This window comes from Carya illinoinensis, chromosome 2, assembly GCF_018687715.1.
Source record: "Carya illinoinensis cultivar Pawnee chromosome 2, C.illinoinensisPawnee_v1, whole genome shotgun sequence".
In the NCBI taxonomy this organism is placed as follows: Eukaryota; Viridiplantae; Streptophyta; class Magnoliopsida; order Fagales; family Juglandaceae; genus Carya; species Carya illinoinensis.
Genome location: NC_056753.1, coordinates 15,980,800 through 16,007,016, shown reverse-complemented (window position 1 = coordinate 16,007,016; position 26,217 = coordinate 15,980,800). Strand labels below are relative to the sequence as shown.

Here is a 26,217-nt window from a genome sequence, read left to right as displayed (position 1 = left end):
ATCTTATAACAAATATCACTAGATTGATTCACAACAAAATAATAGGGGCAGAGAATCACAGAGAGAGAGAGAGAGAGAGAGAGAGAGAGCGGCACCATTTGCCAGAACTGGGAATTGTGGAGAGGGAAGACGAGAGGCTGGGCTCGCTGCTGTTGGAGGTTGGACTTGGAGGGCTTGTGAAGATGTGCCGCTCTCGTCGAGAGAGAGAAAAACAAAAATGAAGAAGAAGAAAATATGCGAGGATTAAACCTAAACTAAAACGAAACCAAATGACGTCATTTCAGATTTTAGTTTAACCTATATGTATATAATACATATAATTATATTGGTCGGTTCACCGGTTTGAACCAAGTTCAAACGGAGACCAAACAGGACTGGTGTTGGTTTATTCAAATTTTCAATGCATCTCGATCAGTTCTGGCCGATTCTTGACTTCGGCGTTCGCTTCTATCATTTCCTAACAAAATTTCCGTATTAATTTCTTAAAATTCAAAATTGTATTTTATGAAAAATTAAAAAAAGAAACAAACTCAGTGATTCTCTATTTAGCCCATATATTAATTAACATAAAAAGTATATTTGTAACTTTAAAAAAAAAAGTTATATCAGTAAATTATTGTTGAGTACTTATAACTCTTTGACATTTATTTTCAATTAATTAATGCAATTATTCCACTTTAATGAAAATAAATTTTAATATTATAAAATTGCTTTATATTTCGAGATATAAAATAATTAAATAATTATATTTAAATATATTTATACCGCACACCATCTACATAATATAATTTAATTTTAAAAATAAATTTTAAAATTTAAATCTTACAAATTAAATTATATTACTTAAAATCGTCAAATGAAACAGTAAAAACAATTATAGAGGTCATATCAAATAATCAGACGATTTGTAGATGGGTGGTGCTAGTATGTTGCCTAATTTTGATTGCTAGACATATCTACTAGCACAAATTTTTTTTTCTTCTTTTTCTTTTTATATTTTTTAACACATATAAATATTTTTAAAAAAATAAAAAATGCATCAATATACTAAAAGTTACTTCTTTGATTATTAAGTAAGGAATTTTTTTTAAAAAAAATGTAATTACATGAACGGTCAAGATGTCAAGATGAAAGGCCAAACTCAGGCAATACTAAGCGTTTTCCTTTGCGGATAAATCCATTGAGGACGTTGAAGTGCGGAATCGATAAGGTCTCAAAGGCAATTATCGGCCATATGCCCGTATCTAAAGTTTACCGCTAAAATAGAAACTTTTACTTACTCTGTAACGATGGGAAAGTAAAGAAATATGAGTTCGGAGTATGGCATAAACTCCCCATCGTTAGCCCCAACTCCCTCTCTTCTGTCTGGTTGAATTCTCTCTCTCTCTCTCTCCCTCTCATGGCGTCCGCTTCCAAGCACCAAAACCCGTCATCTTCCAAGCATCATATCTGAGGTCTACAACTTTCGAATCGCAGTTGAGGGGTTGAGAATTGCTTTAAACAATGCTGGTCGGCTACCCATTAACAAAATAGGAAATCCCAAATCAGTAAAGGTGGAGTTTTCAGAGCTTCCAATAGAGGATAAGTCACATGTGCTCTTTGCACAGACTCTTCAAAGCCAAACTAAGAAGTTCAAGACTATAGTGGCAGTAGTGGATGCTAGTAGCTTAGCAGGTCCTAGGAAACACTGGAACACTCCTGTTCCTCCAGATGTCAAGGATTTGGTTGAACAAATTGTCATGAATTGTGAAAATGATGATGAACATTCAAATCATACAAACAAGAAACGGTTATTGACTGGTAAACCTGTGGTGGCAGTTGGGGCGGGTGCAACAGCAGTTTTAGGAGCTTCATCTCTCTTTAAAGTCGTTCCTGCATCAACAGTGATGAAGGTTTTAACATTTAAAATTCCTGCTTATCTTAAATTTTTTTTGAGCCAAACTCAGAAGGCAGTGGCACTGCCCCTTAGCAAGATTCTTGCTTCATCAAAAGCTGTAGCTCCAGGTGTTGCAAGTCAAGGGGCAAAAACATCCATCTTGAAGTCAACTGCTTCTGCTGAGAAGATCCGGGTATTAAGCCACAGTGTTATAGCCTCTGTGGAGAAGACCAGTTTTTCAGCGATGAGAACAGCATTCTATGAAATAATGAGGAAACGACAGGTACGACCAATTGGTTTCCTACCATGGGCCACATTTGGGTGTAGTGTAGCAACTTGCACAGGCTTGCTTGCTTTTGGAGATGGGATTGAATGTGCTGTTGAATCTCTTCCTGCTGCTCCATCAATTGCCAGTTTGGGACGTGGGATTCAAAGTTTACTTCAGGCATCCAAGTCAGTGACTCAGACAGATGGCACCAGAATATAGAAATCTATGGAAGCCCTAACGTAGTGATTGAAGGAAGTACAGGTTGTTCAATAATAGTTAGATAAAGAATGTGATGCCTGTTTCTTTGTGTGCCAGTTGATTCCTTTTAATGAAGCTATTCATGCCTAAATTATATACCTCAGAAATATTCTGTACATATATAGAGTATCAAAGGAGTTGCATGGTGTGTTTTCTTTTTGTTGCCCCACCGCCCCCTTCCTCTCTTTTATGTGTCAATTATAAACTATCTTTAACAAAGGTGAATAATAAGTGATTGAGAGAAATTGTTATTTGTTTGATGCTGATGTACTGTCTAAGTCTATTTTGCTGTATGTAGATGACAAGTGTTAAAACTGCAGCTGGTTTAGCATACTTCTGTTGCCACAAAAAGGTCTGAAAAATGGGAGGTAATTTTTCTATTGGAGTGACAAAAATGCTAGTAGTGGACTAAAATTGCACTAAGACGAAAACTTGCTGCAAGTTTGGTTGATTAAAGAGAGTGCGAAGACTTTACTTCCACTCAAATTACAAATTCCATTTAGTGACATGCAATCTAAAATTAGAGCGTCAGACACACATCTATATGCCATGTGGCATTGTACTAAAAAAATAAAATCAAAACTTTTGAAAATGCCCTCAATGTCTACATAAGACACTTTAGCTCTTGATGTACACGTCTTCCCCCAGTTTGAAACCTTATTATAAAAGTCCCTAAACTCCGAAATCGTGTTTCCATTCAAGATCTCCAAATTAGAAACCTCCAAATCTAGGGATGCAAGAGGAACGTACTGGATAAGAAAAATCAATCGGACTAATAGTTTTTTTGGTCAGTCTCGGGGTGTTGTGTTTTTTGATCAAACTGGATCGAGATTGGCTGAATGTATATATTTAGATATATATATATATATTAAATATTATATATAATATATTATTTTATATATTAGTTTATAAGTTAATTATGTAATTTTCATCTAAGAAATTACCATTGACCATAAATACAATAAAATTATTTAATATTTATTAACTATATATAAAATGTTAAAGAGAATTTAATTACATTAACCATATATATACAATTAAAAAAAATGTTCATGGACCAAATCAAACTTAATGGACTGACCAGACCGTTAGCTAACGGTCCAGTTTGGCAAGAATGACGGACCAAAATTTTCAATCCATGACTCCCTAGGATCGGACCGGGTTGATTACACCCTTATCCAAATTAGTGATCATGAAATTGATTCAAGTCTCTCTCAATAGGAATTGATAGACTAATTAAGCATGCTTGAAATCCTCAAGCCCTAACTCTCTCGGTGGGACTAAACTTTGGCAAGATTAGGGGCAAAATTCGGCCGGTTTGGACCAGAAAAACCGACTAGATTAGTCATTTTTTGATTGAATCTGGTCTAATTTCTATTGTACCGAACTCATTTGGTCAGGTCCTGGTCCAAAGGGTTTTCTCCCCGGACAAGACCGGATCGAATGAAAAGTTTAAAAATATATATATTTTATTATTTATATATATTATTTATATAAATAATTATATAAATTAATTATATAATTATTAACTAATACTAAATTTTTAATTATATACTAATTCTAATATTTATACTAATATACTAATAGTCTAATATGGCATAAAAAAAAAACAATAATACTAATAGTTTGATATAGATTATAGTTATACTTATTCTAATATAGTTATACTAAATCACTATAAGTAATACTAATCTATAGCTATACTAATAGTATACTATTAATATTATTATATATTTATAATAATCATTATAATCAATACTAATATATAGCTATATAATATACTTATACAGTTGTACTAATACTATTAATATATTATATAGTCTAAATCCCAAATGGCGTGGTTTCAGATTTTAGTTTAACTTATATATATATAATACATATAATTATATTGGTCGGTTCACCGGTTTGAACCAAGTTTAAACTGAGACTGAACAGGACCGGTGTTGGTTTCTTCAAATTTCCAATGCATCCCGACCGATTTTGGCCGATTCTTGACTTTGGCATTCGCTCCTATCAGTTCCTGACAAAATTTCCGTATTAATTTCTTAAAATTCAAAATTGTATTGTATGAAAAATTAAAAAAAGAAAAAAACCCATTGATTCTCTATTTAGCCCATATATTAATTAACATAAAAAGTATATTTGTAACTTAAAAAAAAAAAAGTATATTAGTAAATTATTGTTGAGTACTTATAACTCTTTTACATTTATTTTCAATTAACTAATGCAATTATTCCACTTTAATGAAAATAAATTTTAATATTATAAAATTGCTTTATATTTCGAGATGTAAAATAATTAAATAATTATATTTAAATATATTTATACCACACACCATCTACATAATATAATTTAATTTTAAAAATAAATTTTAAAATTTAAATTTTACAAATTAAATTATATTACTTACAATCGTCAAATGAAACAGTCAAAACAATTATAGAGGTCATATCAAATAATCAGACGATTTGTAGGTGGGTGGCGCTAGTATGTTGCCTAATTTTGATTGCTGGACATATCTACTAGCACAAATTTTTTTTTCTTCTTTTTCTTTTTATATTTTTAAACATATATAAATATTTTTAAAAAATAAAAAAATGCATCAATATACTAAAAGTTACTTCTTTAATTATTAAGTATGGATTTTTTTTTTAAAAAAAATGTAATTACATGAACGGTCAAGATGTCAAGATGAAAGGCCAAACTCAGGCAATGCTAAGCATTTTCCTTTGCGGATAAATCCATTGAGGACGTTGAAGTGCGGAATCGATAAGGTCTCAAAGGCAATTATCGGCCATATGCCCGTATCTAAAGTTTACCGCTAAAATGGAAACTTGTATTTACTCTGTAACGATGTGAAAGTAAAGAAATATGAGTTCGGAGTATGGCATAAACTCTCCATTGTCAGCCCCAACTCCCTCTCTTCTGTCTGGTTGAATTCTCTCTCTCTCTCTCTCTCTCTCTCTCTCTCTCTCATGGCTTCCGCTTCCAAGCACCAAAACCCGTCATCTTCCAAACCTCCAAAAACCCCAGTCAACCTCAATCCCATCACCCACACTGACCCCCAAGACCCTAACCCCTCTGCCAATACGGCCGCCGCCACCCAATTCTTCACAACCTCCGAAGACCTCGCCCTCTCGCGCGCCTCCCACCTCACCCGCCAGCAGCTCCTCCGCCGTCGCTCACGCTACCTCAAGCAGCTATCCAAATCCTACAGGGGCCACTACTGGGCCCTCATGGAGGAGCTCAAGATCAAGTTCAGAGAGTACTACTGGGAGTACGGTGTCAGCCCTTTCAAGCAAGAGCAACAACAGCATGTCTCCGAAAGAGAAATCGAAGCTGGTCATCTCGAAGGCAGTGGTGAGAACAACAACAACAGCAACGTGAATTTGGACTTGAAATGCAACCAACGGTGCGTATTCGTGGGGTGTAAGCTTAAGGCTATGCCATTGACGAGCTTTTGCCATCTCCACATCCTTTCCGATTCCAATCAGAAGCTCTACAAGGCTTGCGGTTATGTTATAAAGAGGTTTTCATCAGCTCTCTTTCATGTATATTTAATTATTTTTCTTGATACTGTGATGGACGCTTGATAATTCACAACTGTGGTAGATTAGTGATGCACTAATGTATGTATCTGGGAAAATTTGGTTGATTTAATTCTTTAATTGGGATTTGGTAATTCGTAGGTATGCTTTCATTGAGTTACCAGAGACAGGTTTTACACGCTTTTTATGTATGTCTGAGTTATGGAATTAGTGGTTTATGTTTACTTTGGTTGAGATTGTTGTTTATTTGTTCTCTAATGGCTTCCTTTCTTCAGAAGCATCTGATTTTGATAGAACATATGAAAATCGATTTGAACCTATACTCTTTTCAGAATAAATAAATTGATTTGAAACTCTAGTATATGTTATTAATTCTTAGTTCTAACTGGATTTGTCTTGGTTTTTTTTTTCATATTATTAATGTGGTTCTCTCTGTCTCTCTCACACACACCTGGGAGTCTTAAGATGGAATATTTCAAGGTTTTATTCTTACCAGACTGCGTAAAAGGGACTCAAAAATGTGTAAAGGAGGGCTGTTGGGTTCAAAGAAGAGGGTGTTAATCACCGGTTTATCTGAGGCTAGGCTTTCTGAATGTAGCTGGGAATGCCGAAATGTAAACCATGATGAGAATCACAAACTTAATAGTGAGATATATCCCCTATAATAATTTCCTGCATATATAATATCCAACATGGATTGCATAGCATTTGACACACTAAGCTTGATGTGGAAGTATATATATTACTAGATAATCTTCTTTTTTGAGTTGAATCATGATACATATTACCTATTAGAAGTGGCCTGGAGGTTGGGGAGAGTTAAGCAGTAAATGAATAACCAGACTTTTGAGAGGTTTTTCACTCTTTATTAAAGGAATTCACTCTTTATTAACCATACTCTTTATTAAAGGTTTTTCACTCCTGAGCAGGAGGTTAAAAGGCTCCACAGAGACCCCAATCTGGGCAAGGAAGGCATCAAAAGGAGACCCTACAGGTGGGTTGCTCTTGTCTGATCTCTGGTCCTTGCAAACAAGGCACCACGTTGAATGTGACAAATTTGCTGGCGTAGACGTCTTTTAACTCGGGGATTAGTCGAGAACCAGAGCCTTATCTAAGGCAGTGAAAGTTCTTGGATGCCTCGTCATCAAAATAAAAAGAAAAAACGAATTCTTGTTTTGGAGTCTTTAAAGGATCTCTAATCATAGGATATGATTGAGCATTATATTTTCCATCAATCCCCTGAAATTCTTTTCTGATGTCCAGGATCAATGAACTTTATGTTAAAATCTGCGGCACTAAGCATGACATGGGTGAAGTGTTATGTCATCTTGTCGTGTTACAAACTTTTTTGATATGTAATTGAAGAATTTATTAGAAAACACAAAAGGCATATGGCCCAAATACAAAAAAAGTATAAAAGACTAACAGAGGAACACCTAAAGAAGTTGTTATGATATTGATTATTAATATTTACACCCCCCCCCCCAACTCTCTCCCCCCAAGCACTATTAGGAGTTTTTGGAGTTGTAACCAAGTAGGGTAGTATTACTTACCATCCAATGGAGCATCGGGAGGCATCTTAGTGATGTGACATAAAAGAGTGGTGGAAAAGCCAGAAGATATGGGAATTTTACGGTGGCTTGCTCGTTCAAGAATGTTGTGAATGCATATCAGTGGGCCTTCGCAGGTGTTTATGGTCCTAACTTAGATCGTGCAAGAAGTTTACTATGCGATGAATTGGCACACCTAAGTAGCATATGGGACTTACCTTTACTCGGTAAGTCCCATATGCTGACTTAAACTTTACTCGGTTCTTGAGTGAATGATCAAGTGACTCTAGCTTCAATCACCAATGGTAGAATTGTCTAACTTCATCTATGAACAAGATTTACTAGATATTCCTCTTGTAGGTGGCTCTTACACTTGGTCAAGCAAAGCACATTACCTGGATCTCGTTCAAAAGAGACTCCCTAGGTTGCGTTCAAATCACTTTCCCATCTTTCTTGATTGTGGAGGTATTCATGGAGGCCCAAGTTATTTCAAGTTTAAAAATATGTGGTTTAAATCAAAAGAAATCTTTGATAGAGTCCGGCAATGGTGGTCTTCTTATCAATTACATGGAAACCCTAGTTATATCATGGTGTGTAAATTGAAGTCTCTGAAGAAAGATCTGAAGACTTGGAATGAGCAAGTGTTTGGCAATGTGGAAGGTTGAGTGTACTCTCTTTGAGGAACTCAGAGGATTGGAGGGAGTGGAGGAGGAGAGGGAATTATCTGAAATGGAGGGGGCACGTAAAGCTCAAGTGACAGTGGATATCGAAAGGATCTCGCTATTGGAAGAAATAACTTGGAGACCAAAATTGAGAGAGCACTATGGTTGAAGGAAGGGGACAAATGCACAAAGTTTTTCCACCAGGTGTCTAACTCACATAGTAGAAACAATGCCATAGAGACGATGATGGTTGATGGGGCGGCCTTTTCAAACCAAACCTAGGGAATAGATCACATTGTCAACCATTACAAGAATCCGCTTTCAGAACAAATCTCTTGGACACCGAGATTAGATGGGCTTAATTTTGGTGCTCTTGATAACTACAAGTAGGACAGCTTGAGAGGCCTTTTGAAGAAATGGAGATCAAGAAAGTGATAAGAAGCATGGTGGATGACAAAACTCCAAGCCTAGATGGCTTCTCTATGGCTTTCTTCCAAACTTGTTAGGAAGTGATCAAAGAAGATAAAAATGGGGGTCTTTCATGAAAATGCTACATTTGAAAAGAGTCTCAATGCAACATTTATTGCTCTATTCCAAAAAAACCTGGTGTTGTAGAGCTAAAATATTATCATCCCGTTGGCTTGGTGAGTGGGGTGTACAAGGTCATTTCAAAATTTCTGGTGAATAGATTGAGCATGGTGGATGAGAAGTTAATATCAAAGCCCCAAAATTTCTTTGTCCGAGATAGGCAAATCCTTAACTCGGTTCTTATTGCCAAGAAATGCTTGGACAGTAGATTCAAGTTGGGAGTGCCTAGGCTTTTGTGCAAGCTTGATATGGAGAAGGCCTATGACCAAGTCAATTGGAGATTTTTGCTTTACATGCTTGAGAGATGTGGCTTTGGTACAAAATGGTGTTCTTGGATCAAACAATGTATCCCTACTGTTTGTTTTTCTATCTTGGTGAACAGCACACCAAAGGGATTTTTTTAAAAGCTCATGATACTTGAGACAAGGTGATCTTCTATCTTCGCTACTTTTTGTTTTTGTAATGGAAGCTTTTAACAAGATGATTTCAGGTGTCGTGGAGGGCAAGTCTTATCCGGATTCTTAGTAGGGGAGGCAAATACCAACTCAACATATCTAATCTATTTTTTGCTGATGATACCCTTATCTTTTTTGGGGTCAGCCATGATCAAATTCAAGCTTTGAGGGCTCTCCTTTTATGCTTTGAAGCCGCTTGGGGGTTGAAGGTGAACTTGGTTAAATTAGTAGTCTCAGTGGAGGATGTTTCGAGTGTGGAGAGCATGGCTTCCATTTTGGAATGCAAGATATCTTAGCTGCCCATGAAATATCTAGGCCTCCCTTTGGGATGATGTACTAGAAAAAATGGAGTGCAAATTGGCTAGTTGGAAGAGGATGTATTTATCCGGAGGTGGTAGGGTCACTTTAATCAAAAGTATACTTTCCAACTTGCCAACCTATTTCCTATAACTAATTTTGCTTCCCACCAAGATGGCTTATCACATAGAGAAACTCCAACGGGATTTCTTGTTTTTGTGCCCACCGATCGCCCCCCAGGGGGAGGGGTAATGAAGGATGAGTTTAAATTCCACTTGGTAAAATGGGCCACGATGTGCTCCCCTTTCCTAGAAGGAGGATTGGGCATTCGGAACTTGCAATCTTTTAACAAAGCTTTGCTTGGAAAATGGCTATGGTGACACCACAATGTACGCGGAGTATTGTGGATAGTTGTCATAGAATCAAAGTATGGTGAACCATAAGGAGGATGGCGTTCGAATGAGGTAAGTGGACCATATGGGGTGGGGCTATGGAAATACATAAAAAGAGGATGGCATGCATATTTGTTTTGAGGTGGGTGATGGGTCCAAAATCAAATTTTGGCATGATGTATGGTGTGTCATTAGGGCACTCAAGGAATCTTATCCAGAATTCTATAGCATTACAAAAATGAAAGAAGTCTTAATTGCATACCTCTTAATCCTATCCTATGGTATTCTCTAGTGGAACGTTACATTCTTCAGAGATGCACAAGATTGGGAAGTTGACACTTTTTCGAAGTTCTGTGATCTAGTGTACTACCCGTATGATATGGGAAGTTGAAGACAAGATTTTTTGGCGCCCCTCTAAGGGAAGTTCTTAGTTTGCTCCTTCTCTTAAGCCATGCCCTCACATAATACAAATCTATTCCCATGGAAGAGTATATGGAAGACAAAGACACCTCTGAAGGCAATTTGTTTGTTTGGATGGCTTTCTTGGGGAAGATCCTCACACTAGACAGCCTATGTAAATGCCGCATCATGGTCATGGATTGGTCTTGTGTGTGCAAAAAGAGCGGAGAGTACGTTGGTCATCTATTACTTCATTATGAGATTGCTATGATCTTGTTGAATGAATTCTTTGCTCGGATGGGACTAGCTTGGGTGATGCTAAAAGGGGGAAACAAGCAAGAGAGCTGATTTGACTAGGCAGACCAGGTGAGCAAGATTTATTTTAAGCAAAGTAATAAAATAGGTTCTGTCGCACTTCCGCTCAGGTCGAGGCCGCCGCTTGGCCCTAAGACGGATCAAAGATGAGTAGGGAACCTCTTGATGGTTTTTGGAATTCAACATCTGGAAGTGTTTTCACACCATCAAATGATGGTACTTTAGTGCTAGCAGTTTCCTCTGTGATGGGGATCCTAAAAAAAGTTCAAGAAGCCATGCAAGAGTGGTAAAATCTGAAAGGAAAGATGGAAAGGGGGGTAGTTGGCTGATAAAGATGGACAGTTTCGATTGCGTAATATAAATTTTTCGGCCTCATCATTGAAAGTATCAACCTCCTAGCTTCTTGGAGAGGTGTTTAGGGCAACTCTCGGGTTGCAACAGTATGGAAGATGGTTCCAATGTGTCTATGGTGGTGTACTTGGCGGGAGGGGAATGAAAGAAGTTTTGAAGATCGAGAGCTGTCAATGGATGAGCTTAGAAATCTATTTTTCAATACCTTACTCCTTGGTCGATTGTAATTGATTTAATGGTATGACTTTTCATGGATTCTTTGTATCACTAAACCAGCATACATGGGCGATGCTCTTCTATATGTTCCGTATACTTAGGCCTTTGTCTATTTTTATGATGAATAAAATTTTGTTTACCGATAAAAAAAATTGATTGTTTCAATTTTAATATCTTAGTGCTCAATTATTTAAACAATTAGGAAAATTAAATTCAGATCATATAATAGGTTGTGAAAATGGGGTTCAGACTTTAAGGATTCTTCTACAAACCAAAAAGGAAAAAATTCTTTTAAGGATTCTTCCAGAGGCCTGAAAATATGGTATGTGCCACCTGATAATATTTTTATACACCACATAATGGGTGAATTCTTTGCAGAAATCGGAATGTCTGAGAAACATTTTCAAAATTGTTGTGGTGCTCACTTTAGCTTATTATGATTGACTTCCACATGTTAGCTAACATCTAAATTTAGCATTCCATTCCACAAATTGGAATTACAGTTGTAAAAAATGACCTTAGAAGTTGTTGAAGATCACCAGTCATCACCTCTTAAGTTTTATTGCATCAGTCTATCGTGAGGCAATTCACAACTTTCACATTTTCAGTTGTGAGTGATAGAGATTGAGTTTTCTTTTTTATTTCTTCCAATAAGTGCATAGATTGTATTCTCAACTGACTTATTAATTGGTGCTTTGTTTTTGCTTTTTCGAAATATGTAGTGCTCAGGCTGGACCTATAACATGTGGGAAGCCCATATTGAGATCCACCATTCCTTCTCTTTGTAGTGTCCATTTCCAAAAGGCCCAGAAGCATGTCACAAGGGCTTTGAAGAAGGCGGGTCTGAATGTTTCCTCATCAAGTAAGCTTGCTCCCAAATTCCATGTTCTAGTGGCTGAATATGTACGCCAAATTCAAGCCAAACGGAGAGCTTTAAGAAGGGAAAATAGAATTGAAGTTTTAGTCAAGGAAGAAATTGCAAGCTGAGCCTCATGTCTCTTGGTGCACGCTATATTGGTGATTGCTTAAATGATACGAAAAGCTGAGGTGAGTGTTTATCTGATCAATTTTGAGCAGTTTTTTGTCTTGAATTTGTAAGATCTTCAGATAGTACATTAAAGTTTTCTTTTTTCTTTTATTTCTTGTTTGGTCATCATTTTTTCTTAAGCTTGTTTACCTTGTTTACTTTTTTTTTTATGAGTCAAGATTGTGTTATCCAACCTCTTTGCATCTCTTTTCAAACTGTTTGCATTCGGTATCAACTTTAGCAGTTTTCACAAAAGTTTAGTTTTATATATGCAGAATGTGACTTCACTTCTCAAAACAATTTTTTTTTTTGTTGTTTTGTTTTGGGGGGGGGGGGGGGGGGGGGGAGGTCTGGACACATAGGGGTGTATTCTTTTTTTTGTTTGGGGGGGGGGGGGGGAGGTCTGGACACGGGGTATTCTTTGGGCTGTCTTAGGAGAAAAGCCTTGGCATCAGTCCCAGGGTTGTGCCCAGATCAAACAGAGCCCGTTTCAGGTTTTGATTCTTTGGAATGGACGTTAAAAGAGACGTATAGACTTTAGAATCCTACTTTGAAGTCCAGCAGGAATATGGATAGCTCAAGTAATTGGGGAGGGCTCTAATTTATATTTAATGGCTAGGTGTATGGAGGGACCTTTAGTAGACCAAAGAATGATTGCAGAATCAAGTTCTTTTGGAAAATATAGAAGATAAAGGGAAACCATTGTGTTGTGAGCCACTGGCCAAGTGCCTTCTATTTGGAGAGTGGGAAGTCGGGAATCTCTAATTGGGTCATGCTAAAAGTCAGAACATTCCATCATGTCACTGTAGTCTCATGTGATGTGTTTGAGGATGTTGAGAGATTAATTAGTAAGTAAAGAAAAAGGAAGCCATCAAATTTACATTGTCTCTCACAAACTCTTATTGATATATATAGGTTATGTTATAGTAAAATAATTATACTACACGTAAAAAATTCCCGTGCTAACATATTATTTTGACCCTTATTACAACTCTTCAATATGCTTGATTCTTTCATGAAAAATATGGATTAAATGCAATATGTACAGCAGTCTGGTTATCACAAAAAAGTAGGGGAGTTGAGAACCCAATTTCCTATAGAAATGTTAACCATGCCAACTCACTAGTAGTATGAGTCATTGCCCTGTACTCTGCTTCAGCAGAGACTGTCACTATTTTTTTTTTTTTCCACTTTTCTAAGTAACCTTAGGTAGCTTGCTTATCTCTTGGACAGATGTGGGCTTGCCGAATCTGCACCAGTAAAACCTTCTACCATTTCTTCTATGTGAGAAGTTCTAGGAGCCTCCAAAAACTAAGGGCACTAAGTACATTTGAAATATCAGGTCTGGTGATAGTAAGGCTCTATGATATCTACCAGGATCTTCAAATAATTATTCCTTCATCCTTCAGTAATTTCTGATTAGGATCCCTAGGAGCATCAACAGGATGAGCACTCATAACCTGTCTCTTTTTAACAAATCATGCAAATGCTTTCTTTGAATACCTGCTTGAGATCTAGCCACTTCAATCCCCAGAAAATATCTAAGTGTGCCCAAATCCTTTGAATGAAACTGTTGCTGCAGAGATTGTTTTGATTTAGCCATACCTCTTGAATCATCTCCAGTGATAACAATATCATTTAGATATACCACAAGAAGAATATAATCTGCATTGGTATGTAAATGAAATTTCGAATGATCTGTTTGACATCTCTAGAGACCAAACATCAAAATTGCCTCAAGAGAAGTTTCCAAACCATGCTTTTTGAGATTACTTGAGACCATATAAAGCATTTTTCTTTGAGAAATACTTCCATTGATCCTGCCCAATAAACATAATTTCTTCTATTTAATTTCATCGGAGCATTAGCTGAGGTAGTCAACATAACAAGTTCTGATTTAGTAGCAATAATGTAATACAAATCACCAATAAGTGTAAAAATATCGGCAAATAAGCTGGAATAATGTAAATCACCATCCAACATGATGCAACTGACAATCACCCTCATTACACCGTTTGAAATGAGAAGAAAACACCATAAATTGCAATGAAATAGGCTATAAATGGCTCAAACTGAAGCAAATGAGTCAAATATGATGTGTATAGAGCAAAACTATCCAAAATACTGACGTACTGGCAGGAAAACAATAAATTCCCTCCAGAACTAGCCAAAAAAAACTGAAAACTGACCTGAAGCGGCTAAAATATGGCAAAAAACACCAAAAAATGGAATGCCAACCACAACTTTCTGAAAAAACTGAGCTGGACTAAATGAATCGCCAGATCTGAGTCACACCAACTGGTATCTGTTTCGCCTGATTATGTATCAGGTCAATTTGAGAACCTAGCAAAATATCGGATCTAGGCTGGCTGGGCTGCCCCGAGTCTGTCTTGGGTTGAACTGCCTTATCTTGGATAGCAAACGCCTTGCATGCACAACCAAACAGGATCTTTGTCTTCAAATCTTGTTGAAAAATTGCTGATAACACTTGAACTATGCCAGCAAAACCCAAGATAGTAACAGCCAGTCAACGACCACAAGTCAGTTTAGTGGGGGAAACAACCTACCACCAAGGCAAGAAAGAACCACGTGAAGGAACTAACACTGCAAGTATCTTCGGCCAGCATACACACCATAGACTACCATAGAAAACATTGATCAATGCAATCACACACCCTTGGATAATTTTTTATCCTGATTAAAACTCAAATTGCAGCAGCCAGAAGCACCAACAATGACCCTCAATCATGGGCACAGAGGCCACTAATGTCTTGATATTGTGCGATTAGTAGTAGAGAATGAGGGAGAAGGAAAACAAAATTAATAAATAGAAAGAAGAAAAGGCCGAAGGAGGGAGAGGAGGAGGCAAACATGGACCAAGATTTTAAACCATAATCTCTAAAACCATGTCGAGAAATTTTCATGGAAAAAAAGAGGAGGCTATCAAAATTTTGCTTCCATGAACTCTTATTGATATGTGTAATTTACAATATAGTAAAATAACCAAATTACCAAGGTAACTAATTGAGAGGTCATGATGATATCATCTATGTCTGTTCTTCCCTTGCATATTATTGTTACCCTTAGCAAAACTCTTCTAAGAAAGGAGGAACTTATTGCTTTGTTTGTAGCTATTGAAGTGAAATAGAGAGACTTGAACGGCATGTCATGTAGCTCTAAATTGGGTTAAAAACTTCAAGAAGAGTTAAAGGAGCTACCATATTTCATTAATTATAATATTAAGAGTGGTAGGAAAAGTTGTAGTTGTGCTAAGGGGAAGGGCTCTCAAGCTTATTCTTGAAGCTCAATATTTTATTCAGGAAAGTTGGAGGATTAGATGAAGAGGAAAAGTGCATTCAAGTTGGGTATTTACTTAGAAATTGGAATGTGGATACCGATTGTTTTTAGGAAACAAAGCTGAACCAAGCCTTACAGAATCGTTTGCAAGTTTTGGACTGGTCAACTTTTTAGTTGGTGTTGCTTGTATTTAGGGCTGGTAGATTGTGTGTTGTGTCGGGTTCGGGTCGTATATGAGTCAACCAAAATCCCTTAACCCTACAACCTAATTTTGTGTGGAGTTCGTGTCAGGTTCATAAGTTTTGAAAACAATTGTCAACTAAATGTCACATGTTGGGTTTGAGTATCGAGTTTGGGTCATAATATAGTCAACCCTAACTTGACCTATTTAATTACAGACCCCTCAAACCTACACCACTAATTTTGCATTGAGTTTGCATCAAATTCATGGGTTGTGTCAGCAATTGATAGCCCTAGTTGTATTTAGTAGATGCCTCCTTTGGCGCGCGCACCAGGAGAGTTTTGGGGGGGGGGGGGGGGGGGAGGATATTTTGCTGATGTGGGATGGAAGGGTGGTGGAAAAAATGATATCTTTGTTGGTAAGTTTTATATTGCATGCTTCTTTCAGAATGTAGAAAACAAGTCTGAGTGGGCCTTTACTAAGGTATATGTGCCAAATTGTGACAATGTGCGAAGGTTTCTTTGGGATGAGCTGGCTTGTCTGTTGAGTTGGTGGAACATGCCTTTGTGTATTAGGGGTGGTTTCGTGTAACTTGTTTGCCTAGCAAAAAAGAGGGTTCAGCTTGTTTATGTCCATATATGATGGAGTTTTCTTAATTTTATATTTGAGAAAAACCTTGTTGATATGTTGCTTGTGGGAGGAGCTTTCACATGGTCCAATAACTGAGGCATTCATGCCTCGTCTGGATTGGATTGTTTTCAATTTCTGATTGGTAAGAACACTTTTTTGTTGTCTCAGAGGATAGTAGATAAACTTTGCCCTGATTTCATTCCTTTTAGATTGTGGGGATGTTCACGGTGGAAAAAGATCTTTCAAGTTTGAAACTATTTGGCTAAAAATATATACTTTGGCATGTAAAACCTAAAAACTCTACAAGCTTATTGCGTCTTGAATGAAGAGGTGTTTGGCATATTGGAAAAAAATATGCAACTTCTTTCTGGAGCTAAGAGGCTGGGAGGTGATTGAGGAGAAGCCATTGTTTGAGGAAGAGAGGTCAAGTGAGATAGAGATTATCAGTGAGCTGCATAGGACATCTGTTATAAAGCATTTTGGAGATAGATCCGAGGGCCTTGTAGTTGCAAGAGGTGGATAAATATACGAAGTACTTTCATCAGGTGGCAAACTTGTAGAAGAAATAATCCCATTAGCTCCTTCTTGATGAACAATTTCTTCTAATCCCTCGAATTGTGCAGTTTTTATTAAATTTGTAAACCAAATTGGAGGCCTAAGTTGTATGCAGTTTTTTTAAAAAGGGTGAGGCCATGTGGTTGGTAAGACCATTTGAGGAAAGCTAGGAATGGGAGTTGGTGAAAGCCCTAAATGGGGATAATGCACCAGGCTCAGATGGTCACTCCATGGCTTTTTCCAAGCTTATTTGCATGTACTGAACGAAGACATTATGAAGGTGTTGCTTGAGTTTCACTCAAGAGGCAACTTTGAGAAGAGCCTCAAGGTCTCACCCCTTATTCCAAAGAAGCCCAGGGCTGTTGTTAATGATTTTCAGCTATTGCTTTAGTAGGTGGGGTTTACAGGTGGGGTTTACAAGATTTTGGTTAGATTTCTTGCAAATAGACTAAAGTTTGTGTCATTGACTATTATTTCCACCTCCTAAGATGTGGAATGCGGAAGGTTTTGGAAATATTAATGAGCAGAAAAATTCTCTCATGGAGGAGTTACAGGATTTGGAGTCTGGGAGGAGCATGGGATTCAATTTGAGGAGTCCTTTTGAGAAAACATAGTAGTGACTAAACTTGAGAGGGTGTTGTTGATGGACAAAATCTCTTGGTGGCAAAAATCAAGGGCTCTTTGGTTAAAAGAAGAGGGGGGGGGGGGGGGGGGATAAATATACTAAATTCTTTCATAGAATGGCCAACTCACATTGGAAGAACAATGCTATTGCAATGCTTCACTCTAATGGTTGTGTGATTTCATCTCCACCTGAGATTTAGGACCTTATTGTGCATTATTATGAAGGTCTTTTCATCGGATCAGCTTCTTGGAGGCCTAAAATTGATGTGTTGGTTTTTGATTCTCTTGATCCTCTTAGTGCGACTTGGTTGGAGAGGCCGTTTGATGAAGATGAGGTTTATCAGGTGGTTAATGGGATTGTCAAAGACAAAGCTTCTGGCTCGGATGGATTTTCAATGGCCTTTTGTCAAGTTTGTTGTGAGATTGTGAAAGACGATGTGATGTGGGGTTTTCAGAAGTATTTTTCCTTTAAAAATTTTGAAAAATCACTCAATGCTACTTTCATTATCTCATTCCCAAGAAACTTGGGGCTTCGGCATTGTGTTTCTATTGCCTGTTTCTTGGTATTGGTTAATAGTAACCCTGCTGGTTTTTTCCATAGCTCATGGGGCTTGAGATAGGGGGACCCTTTGTCCCCTATTCTTCTTGTTATTATTATGGAGGCATTGGGTTGGATGGTGGAGGCCACTATTGGGGTGGGTCTCTATCAGCTTTTTCTATTTCTACTTTTCAAGAACTCTTAGCTCTATTTCCTCTTAAATGTTAAGTGGATATTTTGTATACTTATGTACCCTTTTCGTCATTAATAAAATCTCTGTGTTACTCATCATAAGTTTTTACTAGGAAGCTGTGGGTTATAGAACAAATGTAGAAAGGAATCGAGTTTCTAAGCCAAAAGTAAGACTGAAAATGAAAAAAAAGGTATAAACATGCAAAATGAGTTACTTCCTAGGTGCCAAAGCATGCATTTAACTTTGCCTTTCTTGGTTAAGGCAATTGTCTAACGCGTAATGCTATAGGTGCAACCATAGGATGTGCAAGTTCCGCACACTCTCTTTGAAAAAAAGTGGGATCCACCATTAAAAAGTGAATTTTTTTCATTGGGTTCCAGATTTGCTCACTTTTTCAAAGGAGCGTGCGAGGATTTCACCCCTTAGGATTGTACTAATCATTTCCCTTGTTTAACAGAGCAGAAAACCATGCCAAGCACCATAAGCTAGCACCCTATGTTAGAAAAAACTCTGTTTTCCTAAGATAAAATTCTTAAGAAAACATGATTCGAAAAGTAGCTGTCTTATGCAGAAATTTTTTAAGCCCTCGGTTCAGCCTGCCAGTGACCTTGAACTGCAATTTTTGTTTAAAAGAAATGGATACCTATTAGTTTTTTCTTTTTAAATCTCTCTCACAAACTATTTCTTTACCCATATTGATTTCAAGTGATATTTCTTCAAGTTGTGGAAAAAATTTACTATAGGTAGTGAATATTACATAGGTGTGAATAAATGCAAAAAAAGTACTGATATAACAGTATTTCGTCCAAGTACGGTCAAATTATCATATTGTTTGTAAATAATCCTTGGTGGTTTAATTGATAAATACTTTTGTACATGTTAGAATTTATGTAAATATACACAACGGAAGAAATACCTCAAGGATAATCTGTGTAGTTGTTCCATGAGTGAATCCAGTGCTCAAACCGATTTCTCCTTCACTCAATGTGTGAATGTGTTACGTAGATAAATCTAGAGACACACTCAAAATGCCCACAGCCGCCCCTGCTTTATTACAGTACACTTACCAGTGAAGTGCAACATCAAGCTCTATAAACAAAATATTTATCCTGCAACCAAATGGTACAGCTAAAAATATATCTGTACTTGGGTAAAAGTAATTATCTAAAAAAAAAAAAAAAGTTTGACCCTAATTTCACGTTAAAGTCTGAAATTTTAATGTATGCTCATTTTTCAATTCATATGCATTAGGCATGGTTTGGTCTGTGTTCTCTTGTTTATTGCTTTTTCTTCTTTTTTGTTTTTTGTTTTTTGTTTTTTTCCTGTTCAATGTTCTGTATGAGTTGAAATACAGTTTTTGCACATTTCCAAAGTCAATGCTCTTCCTTTTTCTTCAATGTCATACTTGTCTCCTTCTGCCATTCAGCTCTTAACATAAATTATGGTCATTATCTTCAATAAGTCATAACCTTATAACTTTGTGGTACATTATTTATATTGATGTTGAATCTGTGACAAATGATTAGCTATGTCTTCATTTACCCTTTCATCATAATTTTTACCATGATTGTTTGATTCCAGTTATACTTTCGTTTTTAAATATTGCCTCATTCAGAATGCTAACTCATTTCCTGATAAGTTTGATTAAAGTCACTCTGAAGTTCATTCGTTATCTTTAGAGTTAAATATAATCTTCCCATGCTTTATTTTTTATTTTTTATTTATGCCTTAGATTTGATCATAATTTTCAATCAGCTTATTTTATTCATATTCTATCAACTTATTGAGGAGCTGATTTCCCTTGTAGCTTTGCATCACACTGTAGCCAATGAACACATGATGTGTATCCCTTTTGGCATTTAAGAGGGGTGGGGGGGGGGGGGGGGGGGGGAAGGGGGTCTTGCCCCATCCTTCAGGAGGTGCTCACGCCTGTCACCCCTCCTTGTAGGGAGAGGTTTCTTTATTTTTTATTTGCTTCATTATTATTATTATTATTATTATTAATATGGTGATGATGTGGTGTTGACATGTTCTAGTCAACACGCATCTCATGTTCATTGAAAGAAGTGGTGTAGATGTCAGTGCAAACTTGTTAGTGGTGTTACCCGCTCCTAGTAGGCAGGCCCTGTTCGAATATTGGGTGAGCAGATTGGCCTACAGACGATCCGCCCACTCATGGATCGTGGGCCTCAATGGGAAGTGGGAACATGATGGCGACAAGCTGCGCCGATGAAGATGTGAGCGATCGAAGCAATAAAGAACGAGGGAGAAATTAGCACTTTGAAGAGACGAGAGAAGTTGAACGAGGGAGATTCTTACCTAAGGACTAAGAGTGGAAAGTGAGCGAACAGTGACAGGCTATGGCAATGGTAACAGGGACAACACAGCAATAATGGAAGCTTGAAGAGCATGAGAATCTGAGAGATTCGAGAGACGGGGGAGAGGGGAGGGGAGGAAATGTGTGTTTGGGGGGGGGGTTTAAATTTAGGTTATGTAACTTGGTCTAACTCCCTAAACAACATCATTTTGACATCATTTTATATATCTATATATATATATATATGCGGGCATATGGGTGTCTCCTAGGTGGGTGGGGATCTACACTTGACCCTGCTTGCATGCTGTGTTTTACATAAAATATGGCGGGCCTGCCCACTTGATGTGGCTGTGTGGCCCGTCCACTTGATGCGGGTTCCAAGTGGGCCGAGTGCGGGTGCCTGCCCAGCACCCCTACTTGTTAGCCATGTTGACAAAATATAGTTGAAATGAGTTGATTGATAATTGTGGTCAAAGTTAGGGAGTAATTGTACATCTAAAGAGGCTTATAAAATTCTATACTTATAATAAAAGAGTGAGTTTTGCATCACATTTTGCATTTTTCTTCTAGGCTTGTTGCCAAAATTGCCCCTCTTCATATTTTTATAGAGTTATTTGATTACGTAAAAAACTTATTTGTTGGTCATTATCGTCAACTTATATATCTGATGTGATTCTCAGTGGACATACTCAAATGACGTTCTACTTTTTGTACCCATTTTACGAAATTGAGCCTATTATTAGCTTACTTGCTTTCTTCTACTATCTTTCAGCTTTGCATAGAGCCTTTTTACCTGCATACTTTTTTCTCTCTCTCTCTCGTCAGCTCCCTTTATAAACCATCTACCATGAAAAAGGTTGTTTTATTCCTTTTTATTGTCTCTTAAACACAAAAATGTAATTGCTTATTTCACTCTTCATTTTTGCTCCCTAAAACCATCACCCAAACATGAGAACTAGTGACCCACGATAGGATGGGTCAACATACTCAAGAGCAGCCAAGAGTTGTAATGTTGTGTCGTAAATAAATGGTTGAGACACTGAGGGTGAGAGGTTGTGATGGTTGCTATTTATAAGCAGGTAGGTAGGGAACATCTGGTGGTGTGGAGACCCATGGCAACGACAATGCTGTGTGTTGATATCGACCCATGGCACTATCGAGGGTCCACATCTGCCCAAAGATGGACCACGACGCCACCATGTGTCCAGATTGACCCATGGTGCTTGCCTAGGTGCTACCATGTGTTGATATCGACCCACAGATAGAACCATGACATTGCTAGAGGTCCATATCTACCATAAACAACGGTGCTGACATGCATCTAGTTTGACCAAGGGATGTACCACGGCGTCGACATGGGTTTAGATCGACCCATGAATGGATCACTGCATCAACATGGGTTTAAATCAACCCAGGGATAGACCACTGCGTCAAGACTGGTCCATGGTGCTTGCTCAGGTGGTGAGTACTTCTGCTCTCCATGGTGCTTGCCTAGGGGTGAGCACTTTGCCTCCGATGGTGATCACCAAGGTGGTGATTACTTTTGCTCTCTATAGTGCTCACTCACTTGGTGAGTAGTTTCTCTTTCTACGATGCTCGTTGAGGTGTTGAGCTTCATGCTCCTTCATGGTCCTAGCCAAAATGGCAAGCACTTTTGCCTCTCGTGGTGCTCACCTAGGTAGCAACCATTTTTGCTCTCCATTGTGCTCGTCTCAGAGGTGAGTACTTACCCTCTTCACAAGCCGAGGGGGCGAGCTTGAGCACATGATGCTCGTTGAAGTGATGAGCACTTTTGCTCTCACAAAGGTGATGAGCACTTTTGTTTTCACAGTGCTTGCCTGGATGGCGAGCACTTTGCTTCCCATGGTGCTCTCGCCTGGCGTACGAGCACTATGCTTCCCTTGTTGCTCTCCATTCAGAGTGAGCACTTTCCCTTTCGGCGTTGCTCACTGAGGTGGCAAGTTTCATGCTGATTCACAGTGCTTGCCTAGGAAGCTAGCACTCTTCCTCCCATGGTGCTTATCGATGTGGTGAGCACTTTTGTTTTCCGTTGTGCTTGCCTAGGGGACGAGCTTTGTTCCTCTCCACAATGTTCGTTGAGGATGTGAGCATCAGGCTCCATAATGCTTGTTGAGGTGGCGAGCACTTTGCTTGCCATGGCTCTCATCGAGGTGCTGATCACTTTTGATCCCACATTTCTTGCTTAGGTGGTGAGCAGTATGCTTCCTATGGTCCTCGCCTAGCTGATGGAAGCCTTGCTTGCACTTAGGTGTTTATGGTCATGTTGGATGGATGAATGAAGGGTTACCTCGGGACAACACCAAGATCCGAATTGTTTGGAGTATGAAAATCAAGACTAATTTGGACTAGCACTCAATTCTCGAAAATAAGATATTAAACTTTCATTCAAAAAATAGCATAATAATCCAATAAAGCTGCAAAATATTTAAATACCCTAGTGTTCGGTTAGTCCTCCTCCAATTATTCCCTTTAACAACCTTTTTCAATATAACATTCCAAAACAAATCCAACAAATGAACAAATCGATATTCAAACTTTCTAATTTAAAGAGCATTCAAATGCCAAACTTCCTTCAAATTGCATCAGCCTCTAAAATCAAAGGAATTGCCAACAAACTCTGTCAACATCCAGGTGGCAAGTGGTTGGTCCTTTTTGCATCTCCATTAGTCCTCCCTCCTTCAAAACCGACCTTGTCCTCAAGGTCAAGTTTCGAAAATTGCTCCTTGCTCTTCCTCCCATAAATCTTCCTCCTCCTCCGACTCTATCTCAATGAGAAAAATTTGCTTCGCCTTGCATTTATGGCCCATTGTGAACCACTCGTTGCAATTGAAACAAAGCTCATTCTCTCTTCATCGTTGTATCTCTTCCCATGTTAGCCTCTTCACGTCCACGGGTAGTGGTTTGACTCCATTTGATGCACCTCCACTGGCCCTTCTAGTGAAAAGTCATTACTAAAAGTTTTGTTTACACCAAACTTGGAAACCATTGGGGGTGATTTCCTTACCTCAAAGCGGCTAATCTTCCTCAAATATTGGAGTTGATCCTCCTTAATCCGTGCAACCTCCAAGGCTTGCATCAAGGTCTTCGGCTTCTTAAGATTTACCTCCGCCGCAATTCACTCTTCAAGCCTCCCACAAAAGTCCCAATGAAGGCTTTTTCCAACCACCCGTTTACCCTTGTAGACAAGTATTTAAACTCATTTTGATACCCTTAAAGATCCGATTTGCATGATCTTTGAGAGAATCTCATGGTAGTCCATATATTCGATTAGCCTGAACCTTCCCAAGATCTCATTGACAAATTTTTGCCATTTCAATCCCCTCATTTGAGCTATATAAGTCTTCATCATCCATTGCCGCCATTTGTTAGCCTCTCCCTCAAGAAAGAAGGCAGTATAGGACACCTTAGCATGACCCTCCATGTGATTATACTCGAACTATTGCTTGGCCCTACTTACCCAAGTGCTCAGGTCATCACCATTGAACTTGAGAAAGTCCATAGGTTTGATGGCTTCTCCCCTTGGCCTTCTATTACGAACACCTATTCTCTCACCTCGGTTTTTTTCTTCCCTTTCTCTTTCACTGGTTGATTCCTCATCAGAGTTTGAGGAATCTTTATTAGATGAATCTGAATCCTCCACCCTCTCATGGTGTTGGCTTCTTCTAGTCTCAACGGAACCCTCAGGACTATGGTGTCTCTCGGCTCTTCTTCTATGGTGCTTTCCACTTCCATTATTGGGTACTCTCTTTTGGTTCACCAATTGGTGGAGCACCTCCTCTATCCTTCCAAACCTTTCATTAGTGGCGGTTTGTTGTGCCTCCAAAGTGGCTTCAAGGTTCTCAATCCACTCCCTATGCATCAGTTGTTGATCGGCCATGATCTTCCTCCTTGGCTTCCTCTCCACGGATTGGATGCCTTTCAACAAAAGCACCAATGATGGAAGCCTCGCTCGCGCTTAAGTGTTTACGGTCGTGTTGCATGGATGAATCAAGGGTTACCTCGGGACAACACCAAGATCCGAATTGTTTGAAGTATGAAAATTAAGACTAACTTGGCTAGCACTCAATTCTCGAAAATAAGAGATTAAACTTTCATTTAAAAAATAGCATAATAATCCAATACAAAGTTGCAAAATATTTAAGTACCCTAGGGTTCGGTTAGTCCTCACCCAATTATTTCCTCTAACAACCTTTTATAGATAACATTCCAAAACAAACCAACAACTCCTAAAATTAAGGGAAACAAATCCAACAAATAAACAAATCGATTTTCAAACTAGATTATTCAAACTTCCTAATTTAAAAAGCATTCAAATGCTCAACTTCCTTCGAATTGCATCAGCTCCTAAAATCAAGGGAATTGCCAACAAACTCGGTCAACATCTAGGTGGTAAGTGGTTGGTCCTTTTTGCATCTCCATCACTGGGGTATGAACACTTTGCCTCCGGTGGTGCTTGCCTAGATGTTGAGCACTTTGCTTCCCTTGGTGCTCACCTGAAGGCTGAGCACTTTCCTTTTCCATGTTGCTATCCGAGGTGGCGAGCTTCATGCTCCTTCATGGTGCTCACCTAGTTAGCGAGCACTTTGCCGCCCATGGTCGTCGATTGGGATATGAACACTTTGCCTCCCTTGGCGCTCGCCTGGGTGGCGAACACGTTTGCTCTCTATGCACGTTATTGCTATAGGCTTGTTTCCATCCATGATAATGTCATGAAGACTGAGTAGTTGCATTTACAGTATTTTGGGTTCTGGTTTTGATGGGTCCTCGTAGACAATAAAAAAACTTGGACTAAACATCTATGTTGGTGTATGCTGTCGAACTATTTCCTTTGCTTGGACGTGTTGTTAAGACTCTTTGATTGTTCAGTTGTGTCCTACTAGGCTATGGTTCACACTTTGACACGAGTTATTGTTAGACTTGTTAGACTATTATAGACTTGCATATTATATGACACTAGCTCTCACGTCTGCATAACGCAGGTGTCTAAAAATGCTGGCTTTGACAGGAAAGAACTGGAGTAGGCATGCGTTTTGTTTCCAAATAAATGTCGAAAGCTGCACTTGCACATATTGGTCTTTTCCCAAAAGGTGCTGCCTACTTTTCTGGTCAAGTCTGTTGGAAGTGGTGCATGGTTTCAAGCCCTCTAAAACCTTTGCTTGAACTCCATTTTTCCTATAGAAATTTAGGTTGAAATCTATTATGTCGAACTATTATGTCGAACTATTGTGTGTAATGTTGTATAGCCATTTTAATTCGTGAAAGAGGTCATGTGCTCTCTCTCTCTCTCTCTCTCTCTCTCTCTCTCTCTCTCTCTCTCTCTCTCTCTCTCACACACACACACACACACACACAACAATTGAACCATGACGCTTTATCACTGGCTGATTGTCTTAATAACGATTAGCATCTATATACCATTGTAGAGGACCAAAAAGAGAGAACAAAACAAATTTAAGGTCGTTTAATTTGATATGATATTATGTTTTAATTATGCCATAGATCAGCTCGATGAGATTTCATCTCTCCTGAAAGCGTATATTACATTGGAATATAGCAACAACAACCCCGTTGCTAGCTGACAGCTTATTTGGCTAATCATGCAGCTAAAAATTATAAACAAAACCTCCCACGTTGGGCTAGCGCAATAAAGAGAAATTTT

General features: G+C 38.3%; 2 protein-coding genes across 6 annotated transcripts; both read left to right on the top strand.

The window, feature by feature from the left end:
- The first annotated feature begins 1,287 nt into the window (after positions 1-1,287).
- LOC122300186 (INO80 complex subunit D-like) lies at positions 1,288-25,843 on the top strand. 5 transcript variants are annotated; one of them, XM_043110666.1, is made up of 5 exons: positions 1,288-1,365; positions 5,279-5,931; positions 6,861-6,944; positions 11,898-12,222; positions 25,538-25,843. In XM_043110666.1, exons 2-4 carry the CDS (start codon positions 5,378-5,380, stop codon positions 12,160-12,162), a joined length of 903 nt encoding a protein of 300 aa, XP_042966600.1. In that variant the 5' UTR covers positions 1,288-1,365; positions 5,279-5,377; the 3' UTR covers positions 12,163-12,222; positions 25,538-25,843. The 5 variants fall into 5 exon arrangements, with proteins under 5 accessions (XP_042966600.1, XP_042966601.1, XP_042966602.1 ...); XM_043110667.1 differs by having other exon boundaries at positions 1,341-1,385; positions 5,342-5,931; XM_043110668.1 differs by lacking the exon at positions 1,288-1,365 and having other exon boundaries at positions 5,184-5,931; positions 25,564-25,843.
- LOC122300187 lies at positions 1,413-2,518 on the top strand. The gene has a single exon (XM_043110671.1). The coding sequence runs from the start codon at positions 1,740-1,742 to the stop codon at positions 2,361-2,363; it is 624 nt and encodes a 207-aa protein (XP_042966605.1). The 5' UTR covers positions 1,413-1,739; the 3' UTR covers positions 2,364-2,518.
- Positions 25,844-26,217: the final 374 nt, after the last annotated feature.

Coding starts and splice junctions, on each gene's coding strand:
- LOC122300186 (XM_043110666.1), top strand. CDS start 5,378: ATGGCTTCCGCTTCCAAGCACCAAAACCCGTCATCTTCCAAACCTCCA. Junction 5,932..6,860: donor TGCGGTTATGTTATAAAGAG/GTTTTCATCAGC, acceptor TCTTTATTAAAG/GTTTTTCACTCCTGAGCAGG. Junction 6,945..11,897: donor ATCAAAAGGAGACCCTACAG/GTGGGTTGCTCT, acceptor CGAAATATGTAG/TGCTCAGGCTGGACCTATAA.
- LOC122300187 (XM_043110671.1), top strand. CDS start 1,740: ATGAATTGTGAAAATGATGATGAACATTCAAATCATACAAACAAGAAA.